The 21,056-nt window shown below is 42.6% G+C and overlaps 2 protein-coding genes across 2 annotated transcripts in view; both read left to right on the top strand.

Annotated features, from left to right (window-relative positions):
* Nucleotides 1-5,404, top strand: part of LOC140077056 (uncharacterized) — a 6,420-nt gene extending 1,016 nt beyond the window's left edge. Inside the window, exon 2 of the mRNA XM_072123914.1 lies at nt 1,162-5,404. Within this exon, the coding sequence (XP_071980015.1) occupies nt 1,410-2,153 (744 nt within the window). The 5' untranslated portion in view covers nt 1,162-1,409 and the 3' untranslated portion in view covers nt 2,154-5,404. The remainder of the gene's footprint in view (nt 1-1,161) is intronic.
* The window catches only part of LOC140077057 (uncharacterized), a 24,853-nt gene extending 3,797 nt beyond the window's left edge, over nt 1-21,056 (top strand). The window contains exons 2-3 of the mRNA XM_072123915.1: nt 19,394-20,331; nt 20,969-21,056. Of these exons, the coding sequence (XP_071980016.1) occupies nt 19,639-20,319 (681 nt within the window). The 5' untranslated portion in view covers nt 19,394-19,638 and the 3' untranslated portion in view covers nt 20,320-20,331; nt 20,969-21,056. The remainder of the gene's footprint in view (nt 1-19,393; nt 20,332-20,968) is intronic.

Here is a 21,056-nt window from a genome sequence, read left to right as displayed (position 1 = left end):
GCGGTGTAATAACAGGTGAGGGGGGAGGCTGCGGTGTAATAACAGGTGAGGGGGAGGCTGCGGTGTAATAACAGGTGAGGGGGAGGCTGCGGTGTAATAACAGGTGAGGGGGAGGCTGCGGTGTAATAACAGGTGAGGGGGAGGCTGCGGTGTAATAACAGGTGAGGGGGAGGCTGCGGTGTAATAACAGGTGAGGGGGGAGGCTGCGGTGTAATAACAGGTGAGGGGGGAGGCTGCGGTGTAATAACAGGTGAGGGGGGAGGCTGCGGTGTAATAACAGGTGAGGGGGGAGGCTGCGGTGTAATAACAGGTGAGGGGGGAGGCTGCGGTGTAATAACAGGTGAGGGGGGAGGCTGCGGTGTAATAACAGGTGAGGGGGGAGGCTGCGGTGTAATAACAGGTGAGGGGGGAGGCTGCGGTGTAATAACAGGTGAGGGGGGAGGCTGCGGTGTAATAACAGGTGAGGGGGAGGCTGCGGTGTAATAACAGGTGAGGGGGAGGCTGCGGTGTAATAACAGGTGAGGGGGAGGCTGCGGTGTAATAACAGGTGAGGGGGAGGCTGCGGTGTAATAACAGGTGAGGGGGAGGCTGCGGTGTAATAACAGGTGAGGGGGAGGCTGCGGTGTAATAACAGGTGAGGGGGAGGCTGTGGTTTAATAACAGGTGTTATGGCAGGCGAGGGGGGGAGGCTGCGCTGTAACGGCAGGCGAGGGGGGGGGGCTGCGCTGTAACGGCAGGCGAGGGGGGGGGGCTGCGCTGTAACGGCAGGCGAGGGGGGGGCTGCGCTGTAACGGCAGGCGAGGGGGGGCTGCGCTGTAACGGCAGGCGAGGGGGGGAAGGCTGCGCTGTAACGGCAGGCGAGGGGGGGTGGGATGCTGCGCTGTAACGGCAGGCGAGGGGGGGGAGGCTGCGCTGTAACGGCAGGCGAGGGGGGGGGCTGCGCTGTAACGGCAGGCGAGGGGGGGAGGCTGCGGTGTAATAACAGGTGAGGGGGGAGGCTGCGGTGTAATAACAGGCGAGGGGGGAGGCTGCGGTGTAATAACAGGCGAGGGGGGAGGCTGCGCTGTAACGGCAGGCGAGGGGGGGGAGGCTGCGCTGTAACGGCAGACGAGGGGGGGTGAGGCTGCGGTGTAATCCTGATTGTTATTCTCTATACTATAGATGTGACCCCTGTGAAGGACACTGGGCAGGAGCTTGCACACTGTAACCCTCCTCCCGGCACCAGCCTCCATCAGGAACATCTTCTAAGCCCAGGATGTGTGACTTTAGACATTGAGGGGCCAGCTGGTCCTCTATAGTAACCAATTCAAACCCCCAAGAGACGTTAACCATCCTAGAAGCTAGACCCCAGAAGGGGCTTCAGTTTGGACCCTTTATTGACCTTGCCCTGTGCCTCACCATCTATTACCATGGAGTTGGAGAATGATCTGCAGATGGATGAAAAGATCCAGAATGTGGACAGTAAGAGGTCAGAGCGCTGTGCGCCACAGGTGGATGTCACCGATTATTCGGAGGTGGGGAATGACAGCATTGATGAGGTTTCAGGTGACGTCACCAATAATCCTGAATTTGTCGAGGATGAAAACGGAGAGATCCGTTACGTCTGCTCCTTGTGCGGGAAGTCCTTCAAGCACATCGGCCACTTCAATCGACACAAAAACAACCATTCCGGACAGAATTTCTACAAATGTCGGGAATGTTATAAAACTTTCCGTGATCAGGTAGAACTGGATATCCATCAGAGAGTCCACACCGGGGAGAGGCCCTTCCAGTGCTCTGAGTGTGAGAAGACATTTGTGAGTCAATCCCACCTTTCAGCTCATCAGCGATGTCACACGGGGGTTAAACCCTACTTGTGCTCCCTGTGTACTCGGAGTTTCACTCATTCATCGAGCCTAAAAAGGCATCAACAAACTCACACCGGGGATAAGCCACACAAGTGCACCGAGTGCCCGAAAGCCTTCGGAAGGAGGACCCACCTGGTGAGACACTTGAGGATACACACAGGAGAGAAACCCTTCACATGTGACAAGTGCGGGAAGACGTTTAATAGGAAATTTACTCTGGATACACACTACAGAATCCACACTAAGAAGAGGCCACAAGGAGACCCGGAGTCTTCTGGAACCACGGATGATTCTGACGATTGGTGAACCCAAGACACGAGATGAAGATGAACCAGTAAAGAGCAGAATAATTGTCTTCTATAAACCCCTATATGACCCCCAACATCTAGGTTCCCCACCAAAATGTTCTATAAAAAAAATAGTGCCACCTAGATGTAGAAGGATGACGTTCATGAGGTCCATGAGAATAGGTCATTATATGATAGATCTATAGTATATGGAGAGAGAAGTTCACAAAATCCAATCTAGATGCCAATTACTTCATAGTGAGGTGAAGCGTCGGTTCTTCTCCAGAAATCTAGTGCCTTTAATGTGCAATGTTATAATTTTCAACCAGGCCTCACAGGAGCTTGCTCCGTGTATCAGACATCACAGTTGTATGGCGTCACTGCTTTTACCTTAAAGAATCCTTGTCTATGTTGGTGGTGAAACGGCTTTTCCGTAAGATGTAGAGGTTTCCCCAATTTCATAGTTGCAGGCCCAGGTACAGAGAGACCCTTTGCCAAGGCACCTGTGCTGCAGCAGGGCTGTAAGCAAACATTTTACCATGAAAATACAGTTTAACCTGCAGCTTGTTATAGAGCAGGAGGAGCTGATCAGATTTATGTGACGTTTTGGGGGGCAAAGATCACTATAACTTATTATTTATTTGTATTTTTGTTGATTGTGACACATGAAGGACTTGTCGGTCCCTAATGAGACCACTTCAGTAACCGACAATCGAGTCGTGGACCCAAAGTTCTACTCCCAAGGGTGTTTGACAAGTGACCACTTCAGTTTTCACCCTTTAACTCGTTTACAGGAATATGTGAAGTATTTGGCACACTACCAACCTTCTTGTGACCCCCTAGTATAACCAGGAGTCAGACCGGATTAGCTATCGACCCAATACTGGGTGTGCACCTTCACCAAGTGGCTCTTGAAGAAGCAATAATAGCTAGTGCATTTGTTCCACAGGCCAGAAGAGAAGAAGCTCTACCTCCCACCCACCCTACCACTCTACCTTCCACCAATCCAGAACAAAGCTGGAGCTTTAATACCGTTCTGCTGTCAACCCAAAACTTACTTTCATACCATAAACTTTCCAGTCAACAAAGTAAGTTTCCCCTCCCAACTCTCTTGCACTTGAGGATGTCTTTTGATTTAATTATTGTTCTCTGGCCCAATGGAAGTAGTAACAGAATCTGATTGTAGCTATCATGTGATACCCTCAGACGAAGAAAGTCTCCCAGAGCAAATAGAAGAGGAAATCTGAACTTGGTAGACTTGTATATTTCCAGGAGGCCATAGCCTCAATAATAGAAGACCTGGTCATAAAAAGAAAGTCCCCATAGGAGGTGTAAGCCACTGGTATTTCTGTGGCTGCAGATGAACTGGATGTGGTTTACTGGGATGTTCACTGTGAATGATGAAGATGGGAGCAGAACCAGTTGACTCTCCAGAGTGGTTATCGTAATTTTCTCGGAGTGAAGGTTCACCCAATAAGCCACTTGGGCAGAAACAGATCTTCAGAGATCTTTGGCTGAGGACTCCTTGGTCAGGGACTATATGGAGGATTAGGCCAGGCAGAAAGAGAACATGTAATAAGGACCGAATAAGATGAGAGCCAGATGGGAAGTGGTTGTACAAGGTCGATCACATCCATTTCTGTGTGTAACCACTGGTGGTATTGATGTACTTTTCGAAGCCTTGCTCTGGTCAAACAGTATGGACAATACAAGTTTGTGGGTCCAATGCATCCGGAGATGGCCAGCCACTTCTGAGTCAAGATAAGATTAGTCCCTCAGGGTATAAGGAAGAAAAAGATAAGGGCAAATCTGGTTAAGACTTTGAGACTGGTGAACACAAATCAGTAAGGCTTTTGAGATCTGTGAAGATGATCATCAGTTGCACAAGATCTCTCCAATCTTCTAGAGTGCGTTTGATGGCTCACCGATTTTCGGTTTTCGATAAGAAGCTACAAGTAATGAGTCTCCCATTTGTTTTGGGTCAACAAGGCTTTGGCTCCCAAGGATCATGCCTCAAAATGAAAATGGTGACATCGGGATCTTGTAGAAGATAAGGTGATGTGAAGGAACTCTTAGTTGTGAAGAACGCAGTCTCTTCCACCGGAGTCCGGTTCTATGCATCTACCTTTTTCTTGGTCAGAGTTGGAGATAAGAGCCCGAAAAATTTTAGAAATTACAATTTTTATGATGTATTTTACTCAGTCCTCGATAATCAAAGATGAAGAGAAGCATCTTTCCATTATACAAAGAAGACGAAAGCTCCGGACCGTGAAGTAGACTTTCGATTGAACCTTATCCTCACTATGTTAGGACTTGGTATGTTTATTAGGCAGTGACTTTTCCGTGAGGAAAAGTCTGAGGACAGCCATAGTCCCAAAGAGGAGGCAGCTTATCCACCTCCATTGTATGTCGGCACATGATTAGGATCGTGACGGTAGACCACAAAAACTCAACTGCATTGGAGAAAGAGTTTTGGGACATACTTTATCCTGGCAGGAAACCCCAGCAAAGAACTTGTCAAGATGACGAGAGTCTGCAGATCCATAAGTACCAGGTTGATAGAAACCGCCAAAACGTATTGGGAAATTCACTTACAATTCAAGGTACGAATATAAAGTTTCAGTAGCATAGTAACAAAACCAGACCCATTCACGAGGCTGCCGATCCCTAATTAAAGCTTGAAAAAGATAAAATAGCTCCTCCTGCTCTATAACATGCTGCCTGCAAATAGGACACTATGTACAGTCTGCTCAGCTCCTCCTGCTCTATAACATGCTGTCTGCAGATAGGACACTATGTATAATCTGCTCAGCTCCTCCTGCTGTATAACATGCTGCCTGCAGATAGGACACTATGTACAATCTGCTCAGCTCCTCCTGCTCTATAACGCGCTGCCTGCAGATAGGACACTATGTACAATCTGCTCAGCTCCTCCTGCTCTATAACACGCTGCCTGCGCGTTACATATGGTATAGTATATGTGTTTCTATAGACTGCCATTCTAAAAGTATGAGCGATCCAGTTCAAGCCTGCACTAAATATGCAACCGATTCAAGTATTCCAGTCAATATTTTAAAAATATCCTTTATACACCCATAATGAGGGTTTTTATTTAAGTTAAGAAAAGTGTTCAAAAAGTATTACATGCCGTCAATAAAAATTACAGCTAAACCCTGCAACAAAAACTTCCCCACAGATGAAAATGTAACGAGATGTCAGAGTTTTCTATTCTTAAAGTAATAAATCGTCACTATATACACGTGGTATTAGCAAAATTACATCAGCTGTACCACACAATATAAAATGTAAAAACCTATAAAAAATTTTTAAAGTGCAATAATTTTTTTTTTTTTTTAAATGTCACCCCATTGATTGTCTTCTTACACATTGTACAGAATATACAATTTTGGAGGCCATATTGTCACACACGGGCAGACGTATGAAGAAGTTTTTACAAAAGAGGGCGACCCCAGTGAGTTCCATCTACTGTAGATTTTTCTTTGTTATTTTTAAGTTAAATGTTCTTGTAAAACCTGTTACTGTAAATGTTTTTTTTTTTAATGAAAAATACTTGTATTGATAGACAGAAATAATTAAAGGGCGCTCTGATGTACTGTGTTATGCCACTAAGAAGGGGGTGGGGCATGACACAGACTTCCTGTTTGGTGCTATATGACTTCCTGTGTCATGTTCCACCCCTCAGGTCCTATTCAAGGCATAAGATGGTGGATCAGCTTTGCCCAGAAGTTCACTTTAATAGATGAAAAGTGAATTTTGACCTAGTTCTTATACAGATACTACATTTTGAGATATACGACACTATACTGCATGGTCGTGGTGATGTTCATTGTGTCGCACTGAGGGCGGAGTTATACGTATTGGTGCTACCGTTATGTTGGTGCTGTTTTATTCTCATTGTCTCTCTCCTATGGAAAGTGTCAGTGTCTGACTCACAGTATTAAACTTAATTGGATTGGAGCCATCTCGAAGAGTCTTTGTCTTTTTTTTTTACTTTTTGGGTGGCACTAACATAGGTCCCTATTAACTAAATGCCACTCTTCTTTTTAGCTAAAAATAGTTTCCCTCACATTCCCATAAAAGTTGTTAACTTCATTATCTTACCTGGCATACAGTCCGGTAGCTCCTCCTAATGCCCTCTTCACCAGATCTGAAGGGTCGAGTCCTGCTCGGCTTAGTGAATGCCTTCTTCTTACCATTCAGCACTTTATGTCATGTGACCAGGGTGATGTCATTTACCCACTAACATTTGAAAAATCCATCCCATTTATCTGATTACATGAAAACAAAACAGCCTCTATGGGATGGGGAGGAGTAGTCCATGGAGGCATGTTGTGATTTCATGTGATCAGATACATACATGGGGTACATTTTGCAAATGTTTGTGGGTAAAAGACCTTAGATGACATCACCCTGGTCACATGACATGACGTTCTGAATGGTGAGAAGAAGGCATTCACCAAGCCGAGCAGGACTCGCCCCCTTCAGATCTATCTGGCTGTATGCCAGGTAAGATGACTAAGTTGATTTGTGTTCTGAAAGACCCAACTCCCATATAGAAGATCAATTTAAATTAATCTGTGGCTGAATTTGAGTTGGATATTTAGTTAACAGCTAACAAATCCATACTCCAGACATTATAAAATAATTAGATCCGAGACCCAAAATCATAAAAGGTTTATCTAGTAATATCCTAGGAACCAGGGACTGTTTTGATAGAGAAAGGGATGCAGTTAGGTCACCTAGCTAACAAGTCTGGCAAACCCTAGTGGTGAGGGACTTCTGCTTGACGATCCATACACTGACTGCACGGGAAAGATGACAAGATGCAGAGGGACAAAACAACAGATAATAGGCAGACAAGCGAAGATACATAGAATAGCAAAAGGCAGGAGAAGCGTCAGAACCCTAATTAACCAACAATTATCAGAACTGGGTAATTGTATAAAGGAGTTCTTGGATGCCGCCCCCAGCAGCTGACTGGCTTGGCTGTGCAACCCGAAAGGTAGCTGTCAATCAGCAGCCAGGGGAGTGTTTTTTTCAAGCACAAAAGCTTATCCAATTCAGGGGGGTTTCTTTTATAGAACCTAATAGACTTAATAACCCTTACAAGTCAAACAGGAGCACATAAAAATGATGTGTGGATAGGTATAACTTCTAAGGCAGAGAATATTTATGAAATCAAAGAACATCTAATACTAAATTACACTGGAAATGTCAACTAGCGAGAATTCAAGTACAGGCAGTCCCCTACTTAAGAACACTCGACTTACATACGACCCCTAGTTACAAACGGACCTCTGGATATTGGTAAGTTACTGTACTTTAGTCCTAGGCTACAATGATCAGCTGTAACAGTTATCACAGGTGTCTGTAATGAAGATTTAGTGTTAATCCCGGTTCTTATGACAACCCAACATATTTAAAATCCAATTGTCACAGAGACCAAAAAAGTTCTTGCTGGGATTACAATGATAAAATATACAGTTCCGACTTACATACAAACTCAACTTAAGAACAAACCTGCAGACCCTATCTTGTATGTAACCCGGGGACTGCCTGTAATTGTATCTCCTGACCCCCTGCATGGCCAGATGGAAATTGGGCAGTTCAATTTCAACCTAATTGTTAATTTAATCTACCTGTTGAGCATTACTCTGTGCAACGCCGACAATAAAGAAACGGGTATCTTAAGGAAGATTTTCAAAGACCTCACCCAAAAATCTTTATTAATACATATGATGGGAGTTATGGGTGGTAATGGGTGGTACAATGTATATAACGATACGCGGCTGATTACATCATTACACATGATAGCATATTGGCAATATCTTGTGGTTCGGACATCTGGAATTATTCAGTTCTCAAGTTAGACCTAAACAGGAGACATTGGGTACCTCAATAACATCATGAAATGTCCTTTGCCTTCTACAAGTATCATGAGGCCTGGATAATTGTGCAACAACTGGGGTAAAGATGATAACACCTCTATAGCAGACAATATGGAAGCTTAGCCATGTTCATGTACATACCGTATATTCCTGCGTATAAGACGACCTGGTGTATAAGACGACCCCCCTACTTTCCTGTTTAAAATATAGAGTTTAAGATATATTCACCGTATAAGACTACCCCTTTTCCAACGCATACAAAACACCGGTAAAAATTAAAAAAAAAACAGATTTGAATTTAACATGGTCCTTTTTTTAATTTAAATTCTTATGACATGCAGGTATATAGCAGGAAAACTGTCGCTCATAAACATAAGGCATACAACAACAACATTACCATCGTCCATTTTACTGTAAATGTTACCATACTGTACCTTAAATTTTTATTTTATTAAATATTCCATGCCATGTACTCAGAAGCGGGAAAAAAATTCCAAATGCAATGAAAATGGTGAAAAAACGCATTTGCGCCATTTTCTTGTGGGCTTGGATATTACGTCTTTCACTGAGCGCCCCAAATGACATGTCTACTTTATTCTTTGGGTCAGTACGATTAAGGGGATACCAAATTTGTATAGGTTTTATAATGTTTTCATACATTTACAAAAATGAAAACCTCCTGTACAAAAATAATTTTTTTGATTTTGCCAACTTCTGGCGCTAATAACTTTTTAATACTTTGGTGTACGGAGCTGCGGGTGGTGTCATTTTTTTGTGAAATTTGATAATATTTTCAATGATATAATTTTTAGGACTGTACGACCTTTTGATCACTTTTTATAGATTTTTTTATATTTTTCAAAGTGGCAAAAAAGTGCCATTTTCGACTTTGGGCGCTATTTTCCGTTACGGGGTTAAACACATTGAAGAACCGTTATCATATTTTGATAGATCGGGCATTTTTGGACGCGTCGATACCTGATGTGTTTATGATTTTTACTGTTTATTTATATTTATGTCAGTTCTAGGGAAAGGGGGGTGATTTGACATTTTAGGTTTTTTTATTATAATTTTTTTTTTTTACTTTTTTTAAATTTTTATTTATACTATTTTTCAGACTCCCTAGGGTACTTTAACCCTAGGTTGTCTGACCGATCCTATCATATACTGCCATACTACAGTATGGCAGTATATGGGGATTTTCCTCCTCATTCATTGTATTGAAGGGGTTAAAACGAAATAGCCTCGGGTCTTCGGAAGACCCGAGGCTATCATGGAGACGGATCCCAGGTAAGATGGCTGCGCCCATGCGCCGCTATCTTTTTGAGGCTGCCGGCAGCTTTGCCGGCAGCCATCGCTGTGAAAATACCCGCGATCGGTGCTAGCAATATGCAGCAAAGACTTACCGGCTATGGAGAGGGCTCGGCTTTGCTTTGATAGTGGTGGTGGTATATATATAATATACACACATACATGCAGTCCCCTACTTAAGGACATCCGACTTACAGACGACCCCTAGTTACAGACGGACCCCTCTGCCCACTGTGACCTCTGGATGTTACTATAGTCCCAGGCTGCAATGATCAGCTGTAAAGTGTCTGTAATGAAGCTTTATTTATAACTCTTGGTCCAATTACAGCAAAAACTTCAGAAACTCCAATTGTAACTGGGAATTTTTTTTTTTGGTCTGGATCTACAATGATAAAATATACAGTTCCGACTTAAGAACAAACCTAAACCCGGGGACTGCCTGTGTGTATATATATTGAGAAAGGCTCACGTGTATACGAGCCGAAACGTCGTCTTTTATGGATTAAAACCACCGTTTTTTTCACTTTCATTTTTTTTGTGCTGCCTTTTCATCCATCATTTATTATTTGGAGGATCCTTTCCTTTGCCCGGACCCATTACGGCTTTGCTCACAATCATTATATGTTTTTTCCTGGGATAATGGCTGTGCTGCTTGGACTTTCCTTTCTATATATATATATATATATATATAGCTACAAAATAAGATGAGTCCAGGGGGTTTTATGATGGTATAACAGCTGTTATCCTGAGCTGACAACGAAGCCGTTCTTGTACAAGCTTCAGGGGAAGAACAAATGGTCAACTCCTTCCCCCGACCCACCTGGACTGGGCAATCAATCTGTTCTGTACTCCTTCCCCTCGCCATGGCATTTCCCAGTCCTGTGTCGCACATTGTGCAGGCGGCCAAGTCTACACCCCATTACCTCCTACACCCAAGGATCTGGAGGACTGCAGCTCGTAAGTGTGGGATCATATGTTCCTTTCTCCCATTTTTGGTAACTCTTGTAGGTCATTTTATTTTATCTATTTTGAGCATTTTTGTGTTTATGATAATTTAAGTCCCTGTAAGATCTGCTGATCCATTGCCTTTAAGAGAGTCTTGCCATGTGGGTGCTGGGGAGCAGGAATTGGGTGTGTGCTGGAAACCTATTAGCCTTAATATCTGAGGGTGGTAGCGTATACCTGGGGTGCATGTCTGTTTTGGGATGTAATTTATAGCTATTTTTATATAATAATAATTATTTTATTTATATAGCGCTCACAGATTACGCTGCGCTGCACAAAAGGTGAGTTCCGGAGCAAGTGGAATAAATAACACGCTTGCAGTCACATCCATATCATATATATCCGGAATATATTACCTTTATAATCGGTTATACTGAATGTAATATTTACATAGAAGTTAAATACAAGAAATGTGACAGGTTTAACGTTAATCTGTCATCACAATCCATCATGATAAACCAGGGACATTACTCATAGCTCCAGGCGCGGGGACTGTGGTATGTTCTTAGATTTGTTATCCATGGACTCCTTCCTTCTAAAAAGTATGCTATTGAGTCAGAAGGGCTCCTGGGGGTGTTACCAGAGCCCCTCCATGCTACATATTGACAGGGTGTTACAATGAGCAAAAAGTCTCCCCTCCCCTTGCACTTCCTGCAGTTGCAAGATTACACAGGTAGAGAGAGGAGGAAGAGTGAAAGGTGATGGTGAGATATGTTCTGCTCATTGTAACAGTCTGTGACTCTTCCGCACGGAGGGGCTCTGGTTCCTCATTTGTATCATTATAAATGCTGATTTTAGAAAGAAGGAGGCCATGGATAACAAATATAAGGAGATTACCACATTCCTGGTGCCTGGATCTATGAGTAATGGGTTTTGAGGGTAGATTTAGATTAAATCATCAGGAATAACCAATTTTTTTTTACGTTAAATATAATTTTTTTAATATTTTTATTTCATCTAATTTATATTTTAAACAAAATATATACTATAATATTCGATAAGTAAAACATGGCACTATTTCTATATACAGACAGTTCCCGGGTTATGTACAAGATAGGTTCCGTAGGTTGGTTCTTAAGTTGAATTTGTATGTAAATCGGAACTGAATATTTTATAATTGTAACCCCAGCCATAATGTTTTTTGGTCTTTGTGACAATTGGATTTTAAAATTGTTGGATTGTCATAAGAACCAGGATTATCAATAAAGCTTCATTACAGACACCTCTGATAACTCCTACAACTGATTAAGGCTAAAGTACAGTGAATTACCAACATCCAGTGCTCCGTTTGTAACTAGGGGTTGTCTGTAAGTCGGGTGTTCTTAAGTAGGGGACCGCCTGTATATGTATAAAGAAGGTGCAGGCTTGTGAACACCCAGCTTTCCTTTGTCTTTGGAAAGCTGGGTTGCTGGTAATATTGATCAGAGCTGTTTCAGGTGCGGAGGGTATGGACCCGGGGTTGATGAAAGGCTGGGGCACTAGTGTCTCCGGGAAGATCAGTATTTACTATACAGACGGTCCTGTACTTAAAGGGAACCCGTCACCACTATTTTCACAAATACAGCTAGTGACAGGTTCCTATAGAGCTCTAATAACTATTTGACACCCTGCTTGTAGCTAAAAATTATGCCCCTGAGATTCCCATATATTCAACTTTATAGTTTTATCTGGTAACTAAGCATGGCTACATGTAGTCCAGGTGGGCGTGGCCTCCTCGGGCTGAATCCAGCAGCTCCTCCCCATCCCTATCTCTGTATGCTGCTATAATGTCATGTGACCAGGGTGACATCATCGCAGGTCCTATAGCTTTTGTAGCATTAGGAGCTGTACACTAAGCATATATGTCATGAAATCACAGCATATTTTATCACATGAAATCACAGCAGCCTGCATGGAGAGGAGTAGAAGTCCATGGAGGCTGCTGTGATGGTTTTATGTGGTCAGATATGTACATGGGGTATAGTTTTCATATTAAGTAGCTCAAGGACCTTTGAGATGTCACCCTGGTCACATGACATTAGGCCACGCCCCCGTGGACTAGCTCCAAAGCTGCATAGATACCAGGCAAGATTATAACTCTGATTTTATGGGGATCTGAGGGGAACAATTTTTAGCTAAAAGCAGGGTGTCAGATAGTTATTAGAGCTCTATGGGAACCTGCCACTACCTGTATTTGTGAAAATAGTGGTGACGGGTTCCCTTTAAGGACACCCGACTTACAGACAACCCATAGTTACAGACAGACCGCTCTGACATCTGGTGGAACTCTCTGAATGCTTTAGTTTAGTCCCAGGCTGTAATGATCAGATGTAAGGTGTCTGTAATGAAGCTTTATTGATAATCCTTGGTCCCATTACAGCAAAAAATGTTTAAACTCCAATTGTCACTGGGGCCAATTTTTTTTTTGTCTGGATCTACAATTATAAAATATACAGTTTCGACTTACATACAAATTCAACTTAAGAACAAACCTCCGGACCCTATCTTGTACGTAACCCGGGGACTCCCTCTACCTGTTTTGGGCTTAGGCTTGACTGGACTAGATTTTGGCAATGTACGCCTGTTTGCATTTGCTGGAACTTTACTTACCTCGCCTTCCTGCCATTGGTCCTGGGACCTGGCATCCTGCCAATGACGCAGGACCCCGGTATCCTGCTTTCCTGCCAGCCTGTTCTCAGATTTTTCTGTTTTTTTGTATCCGGTATTCTGTTTTGGGAATTTTATTGCTTTTGCTCTGTTTTCATGTGTTTTGGGTTTTTTTTTGGTAATAAATGTTTTTACAACCAAATACATTACAGTAGGTATCAGGAAATAAATTATGATTAAAAGAAAAAGCATCCACTTATTCTACAAGCGTCCATACTGGCTACAAATGATACTTCTAGTAACATCCTTCATGGAGAATTTGTAGCAATACAAAGCAGTATAGTAGACGCTAAATGTTGCAAGTAAAATTGCTATTTAAAAAACAAGTGAGTTTATTATATTTAGACAAGCAAAATAAACAAGGTGTAATTGCTCAAAGATAAGATCATCACATTTATATGGAGCATATCAGAGTCTCCAGGTTGTTATGCTTATAATATTCCGGGACGTCTTGAAACATTCAAAAACGCATGCGTTTTAAAAACGGACTGAAAACACATACTTTAAAACGAAAATAGGAGAACAAAAAGGACAACAAGGAGGACGGCGCCTCGCGTGATATCGTCGGAGAAGTTAAAGGAGGTAAGTATAGATTGTGCTCACCTGTTGAGCACTTGTAAAAGTGCAGTGGGGAAGGATGGAAATCAACGTATCCACTCCTTGGTAGGTCTCCAATATTGGTGTCTTGAGCAGCTCCCACTAACTCCAAAGACCGGTATCCAACGGAAACCGTAATAATGTGTAAATTGCAAGAGCAAAAAGTTTTGGAGTTATGTGCGGGTGCGCTACAGACCGAATGAGGAGGTAAAGGGTATACAATGCTTAAATGGTATACAACAAAAATATAAAATGGATGGAATGAGATAAATTATGTGTATTTTTATTTGATACAGCAGTAAAAGAAATCCAATGGTAATGGTTACGCGTTTCGGGAAACACTCCCTTCGTCAGACCATAACTAAAACATATAATAAGAATATACAATAAAAAGGTTAAAATAAATTGCACTAAAATATTTGTAGGATAATGATCGGCAAACATAAAATGAGTAGTAAAGGATGAAGTATACTCGATCGTACTGAGCAGACAATATGTACAGGGAGTAGTGTGATAGGACTTATTGGAGATGCAGCAGGTAAAACTTAGCAGAAAGTGATAAAGTGGAGCCAATAATTAGGGAATGTATTAAGTGGCCAATCTCAAAGGAGACATGCACAGAAGAATAATATAATGTTACTGGATAGCTCCAAAGAGGTGTTGGTAATAATGGGAACATGTACTTACATGAAGATTGGATCGGCACGAGGAGGTGCTGCTGATTAGCTGGAAGCTAATGGACAGATTGTATTTATGGCGCTCGGGGACGCCGGCGCATGCGCGGTCGCCGCGGAACACTGGCGCATGCGCGGTCGCGACAGAATACTGGCGCATGCGCAGTGAGAGATAGTGAGTAGCGATGTGGATGAATATCTTGTAGAGTAGGAAGGAGATATACAGATATGCACCTGAATGTGGGCAGTAAGGAGAAAAGGATGATGTCGCAAATAACAATGACAGAGAGTGTTCATAGAGGATAATACAACAATTGCATAAAAAATAATCAAATGATAGAATACATAAATAACAGCACTAGGATGACAGGCTGAATCATAAAAGGTATATATATATCAAAGTGAAACCAAAAGAAATATACAATGTCGATAATTGTAGAAAATTAAGATATACAATAAAAGTAGATATGTTATGTTTAATGAATATATTAACAAAGGTGAGAGAGGTCAAAAAATGTTTTTTAGGCTTTCATTAAGACCGGCTGGAGCCAAAGTCTGGAGCTTGTAAATCCAGTACATTTCACGTTTGGTAAGGTGGTTATACCTCTGGGGAGTGGACGGGGAAATGTATTCGATCGGGGTGATGTTGAAGTCCCTATAATTACGTTGATGATGTTGAGCAGCATGTCGAGATACACTGTGTAAAAGGAAGCCGTTGCAGATATTACTTCTATGTTTATTTAAACGCTCTCTAAGTGGTTGGATGGTTCGACCAATATATTGAAGTTTGCAACTGCACTCGATTAAATAAATGACGTAATTAGAACTGCAATTCAAGAAATTGTTAATCTGAAAAGTCTCGCCAGTGTTGTTAGATCTAAATGTTGTTTGTCTGTGCCTGATTGTTTCGCAGCATTTGCATAGCTTATGGCCGCACCTATAACTACCCAACATTTTGGGAAAGAAGGAGGAAGAAGTGGTGTTCTGTTTGGTGGTGCGTAAACGACTAGGGGCCAATATATTTTTCAGGGTGCGCGGCCTTCTAAAAGTGATCTTAGGGTTGTTTGGAAGGATGTTTTTGAGGTGGGGATCATGGAGGAGTAAGTCCCAGTGTTTCTTGAGCACTCCCCTAATTGCTGCCCCGTCATCTGAAAAAGTGGTGATGAAATTGACATCATTGTTGGGATTGTTGGTTGTTTTATCTCTCGTCTTAAGGCAATCTGTTTGGCTAAGGGTGCCGGCCTTAGTGAGTGCTGATGAAATTAAGGGAGGAGGATAGCCTTTTGCCTTGAACCTGTCACTCAGAATTTTACTTTGTTCCTCAAAATCTTTGTTTGTGGTACAGTTCCGTCTTATTCGTTTGTATTGACCATATGGAATGTTTGTTTTCCATTTTTTGTAGTGATTGCTGGTAAAATCAAGGTAGCTATTGCTATCTACAGGTTTGAAGAATGTTTTAGTATTAATTTGATGATTCGTATGGAAAATAGTAACGTCCAGAAATTCAATCTCATTGGCTGCCAGATTGGAGGTAAAAGTGAGGCCCCAGCTGTTGTCATTGATGTTTTCTATGAAGCTTAGGGCTTCATCTTTACTGCCATTCCAGATTATAAAAATATCATCGATGTACCTTTTATAGGTTACGCATTTGTTGAAGTTAGGATGGGAGAAGATATTTAGTTCTTCGAAGAGGCCCACGTAAAGGTTGGCGTAACTAGGGGCGAATTTGCTACCCATAGCGGTACCCCGCTGTTGAATATAGATTTGTTCATGAAAAGAGAAATAATTATGAGAGAGAATGAATGTGATGGCGGTGAGAATAAAGTTGCTCTGAATGTTTGGCATGTCGGGATCGTTTCTAAGGAAGTGTGAGATAGCGTTAACCCCTAGATCGTGTGGTATGACAGTATAAAGAGACGAGATGTCCATGGTGAGGAATATATATGAGTCTTCCCAGGGTAACGTAAGGACATGCCTAATGAGATCCGAGGTGTCTAGCGTAAATGATTTTAATTTTTTGACATATTAGATAGACAATGACAATAGATCTACGTAGTGCGACAGGTTGGCTGTGAGGGAATTAATGCCTGAAATAATAGGGCGACCGGGTGGTTGTTTGGAGTTTTTGTGGATTTTTGGCAAATAATAAAAAATAGGGATAGAAGGTTCCTCTACCTTGAGGTAGAGGGCCTCTTTTTTGGAAAGAACACCTAGAGTGGTGCCTTCATCAATGAGGGTGTAAAGTTCTTTTTTGAAAATAGTTGTAGGGTTGTTCGGGAGTTTAGAGTAAAAGTTGGTGTCTGATAGCAATCGTACCGCTTCTGTGATACCAAACGTGAAATGTACTGGATTTACAAGCTCCAGACTTTGGCTCCAGCCGGTCTTAATGAAAGCCTAGAAAACATTTTTTGACCTCTCTCACCTTTGTTAATATATTCATTAAACATAACATATCTACTTTTATTGTATATCTTAATTTTCTACAATTATCGACATTGTATATTTCTTTTGGTTTCACTTTGATATATATATACCTTTTATGATTCAGCCTGTCATCCTAGTGCTGTTATTTATGTATTCTATCATTTGATTATTTTTTATGCAATTGTTGTATTATCCTCTATGAACACTCTCTGTCATTGTTATTTGCGACATCATCCTTTTCTCCTTACTGCCCACATTCAGGCGCATATCTGTATATCTCCTTCCTACTCTACAAGATATTCATCCACATCGCTACTCACTATCTCTCACTGCGCATGCGCCAGTATTCTGTCGGGACCGCGCATGCGCCAGTGTTCCGCGGCGACCGCGCATGCGCCGGCGTCCCCGAGCGCCATAAATACAATCTGTCCATTAGCTTCCAGCTAATCAGCACCACCTCCTCGTGCCGATCCAATCTTCATGTAAGTACATGTTCCCATTATTACCAACACCTCTTTGGAGCTATCCAGTAACATTATATTATTCTTCTGTGCATGTCTCCTTTGAGATTGGCCACTTAATACATTCCCTAATTATTGGCTCCACTTTATCACTTTCTGCTAAGTTTTACCTGCTGCATCTCCAATAAGTCCTATCACACTACTCCCTGTACATATTGTCTGCTCAGTACGATCGAGTATACTTCATCCTTTACTACTCATTTTATGTTTGCCGATCATTATCCTACAAATATTTTAGTGCAATTTATTTTAACCTTTTTATTGTATATTCTTATTATATGTTTTAGTTATGGTCTGACGAAGGGAGTGTTTCCCGAAACGCGTAACCATTACCATTGGATTTCTTTTACTGCTGTATCAAATAAAAATACACATAATTTATCTCATTCCATCCATTTTATATTTTTGTTGTATACCATTTAAGCATTGTATACCCTTTACCTCCTCATTCGGTCTGTAGCGCACCCGCACATAACTCCAAAACTTTTTGCTCTTGCAATTTACACAACACATACTTTAAAACAGTCCAAACGGCATCACCCTTACACGTGTATGTGACTGCAACATAAAAGTGCTAATTTATTGGGCAAGTTTTAACAGGAAAAAAGTGGACCTACACTTTTTTTTACACGTTGCACTAGCACTGCGTTTACCAACGTGATTGTGCGGGCCTCGGCACAATCGTGTATGTGTTTCTATTGAAACGCATGCATTCGATAACTAGAACCTGGTGTCTTGCATCAAAACAATGCAAAACACTGGGTTCTGGTTACTGATCAGTTTCCATGGATCAGCCCAAAGCCCGCCCCATACCCTAGTGCTGCGTATGAGTGCCCCCCTCTACAAGGTCCCTTGTTTATGTTGCTTGTTCTTATATAACAGTGGTGGCGAACCTATGACACGGGTGCCAGAGGTGGCACTCAGAACCCTTGCTGTGGGCACCCAGGCCTTCAACCCAACACAGAGTTTGCCAGATAGGACTCAAGACTTTCTTCTGTGGTCCAATGCAGACCAGAAAGTGCCATGCGCAGTGCTATTTTAAAGCAACATTCTTGGTTGCCAGAACTACAGGAGGAGCGAGAAGGTGTGGATAGATGGATTGTCATTGGAGATCCTGCTCTGGGTCCCCTGATTCTTCCTCTTCAGGGGACCCTGGAGAAAAGCTACAATACAATTTTCTCCATCATCTTTCTATTGTATTGGTGAAGTCAGGACACCAATACGATTAAAACCTGTGATACAGCAGGGATCAATAAGTTACTGCTTAAATTGGCAAGTTGGCACTTTGCGACATATGTGTGTTTTTGTTGTAGCTTGGGCACTCTGTCTCCAAAAGCTTCGCCATCACTGTTATATAAGAACCTCACTTGTTTTTCAAATAGCTAATTTTTCGATGACTATGTTGCTTTTTATTGCTACAAATTCCCCATGAAGGATATTACTAAAAGTAACATTAGCTTTTTCTTTTAACCATCATTTTCTTTCTGTTACCTACCATCTTCTTTATACAGGGGCAAGGGAGCTGCCACTAAAGCAGATTTTGCATCTTGCCCAAGGAAAAGCTGAGTAGAAGGCAGACCTGGGAAAGTTGGGTCTGTCGGATCAATTTAATTAGCCTTCAGCTGGAAGTCCTGCATAAGAACCTGGTACAAACATCTCACAATGGTCCCCCCTGGAGAAGAGAGTGGCCATGCCAATGGTCTGGGGAGCCGAGGCACTTGTGAAATGAGATACCATGAGTCTTTGGGGTGCCTGACAGTAGGCCAGCACCGGGTGAGGTAAGGAAGTTTAATAAGTGCCGGAGAGCCCGAATAGAACTGGCACAATTTGCACACTGTGTGGACTGTGAATTGCTTGAGTGCTGGTGAACTATGGCTATCTACCCCAGGAGACGACGATCCCGGACCTAATCCTTTACAACATATTATACTTTTCTTTCTTTTCCCTTGATAAATACAAAGAGTACATAACTATACATGTTTAAAATACTAAGATTGTCCGTTCAGTAGGGTTATAATGTGCCTATATATGTGTTTCTTCAATATACAGTATATACTATGCCAGGTTATACAAGAGAGGGGAATCGTGGTTTACTACCCACCACATCTGTACTTCAGCTGTCCAGAACCAGAATGTTTTTTGCCTTCCTGATTTTTATTTTCTATACTTTAGGGGCGATTCCTAATAAGGAAGTGAGATCACTGGTGGCTGCCGGCACTGTAACCCTCCCTAAAGCACTAGCCTTCGACAATGAAAGGTTTCTATAGGATGGAGAATATACTTTAGACCGAGAAGCCAGATGACCTTGAGAAGCCAAATTGGATCACCAAAAGAGAAGTCAACGATCCGAGAAGCTAAACCTCAGGAGAATCTTGAGTTCTAACCCTTTGTAGGAAAACTTTGGACTCTGTTTCACTATGGAGTTGGCAAATGATCTAAATGTGGATGAAGATATCCAGAATGTGGACAGCAAGAAAGTTGATTTTACCAATGATGGGAATGATGACCCTGATGATGTTGTGGAGGGTGAAGATAGAAAGATCCGTCACATCTGCCCTGTGTGTCGGAAATCATTTAAGCAAAGTTGTCATTTAAATAGGCACAAAAAGTTGCACTCCAGGCGCCGCATCTACAAATGTCGTGAATGTTCTAAAAGTTTTCGTGATCACAAACAACTGGAGATCCATCACAGATTCCACACTGGGGAGAAGCCCTTCAAGTGTTCCGAGTGTGGGAAGACTTTTGCGACTAAGTCCCACCTTACAACCCATCACAGATGTCACACAGGGGTGAAACCGTACAAGTGCACCCTGTGTACTCAGAGTTTTACTTACATATCGGGTCTTAAAATCCATCAACTAACTCACAGCGGGGATAAGCCGCACAAGTGCACCGAGTGCCCGAAAGCCTTTACACGGAAGACCCACCTGGTGCGCCACTGGATGATACACACCGGAGAGAAACCCTACAAATGTGACAAGTGCGGGAAGACCTTCTGTAGGAGATATACTCTGACTTCACACTACAGAATCCACACTGAGAAGAGACCACAAGAAGATCCTGAGTCTTCTGGAACAACGGATGATTCTGATGATTGATGAACATGAAGCCTAAGGCTACATTCACACGACCGTATGATTTCTCCAGTCCCGTATTTACGGGCCGTATATATGTGACGTTTTTCATCCGTATGCAGCACGTATGTAACCCGTATTTTATACGTCCCCATAGACTTCTAGTGCATACGGAACTGAAATACGGGAGAAAATAGGACATGCTCTTTATTTTTATACGGCCAGTATACGGTACGGAACGGATTTAACAATGGCAATATAAATGGTCAGACGTATTGTCCATTGAAATGAATGTGGCCGTATGTAATCCGTAAAAAACGGTACGGTACGGTACGGATACGGCCGTTTTCATACGTCCGTGTGAATGTAGCCTAAGGCCGGCGCCACACAGGGCGCTTTGTCTGCGCTTGCAAACGCAAACGCAGACAAAGTCGCGCCCACCGGGGCGGGCCTCGGCCCGATCGCATCGGCGTTTCTATGGAAACGCCTGCGATCGGGAACGAGCCGCCGGTGTTTCGCGTTAAATTAACGCAAAACACCGGCGGCTCGTTCCCGATCGCAGGCGTTTCCGTAGAAACGCCGATGCGATCGGGCCGAGGCCCGCCCCGGTGGGCGCGACTTTGTCTGCGTTTGCGTTTGCAAGCGCAGACAAAGCGCCCTGTGTGGTGCCGGCCTAAAGATGAATCGATAAAGTGTAGATCCTCACTGATTTGGAAGCTCTGTGCAGCGCTGCTGAATCTGTGCTCTAGATATATAAAGGA

This window comes from Engystomops pustulosus, chromosome 9, assembly GCF_040894005.1.
Source record: "Engystomops pustulosus chromosome 9, aEngPut4.maternal, whole genome shotgun sequence".
In the NCBI taxonomy this organism is placed as follows: domain Eukaryota; kingdom Metazoa; phylum Chordata; class Amphibia; order Anura; family Leptodactylidae; genus Engystomops; species Engystomops pustulosus.
This window is presented reverse-complemented; position numbering and strand designations above follow the sequence as displayed.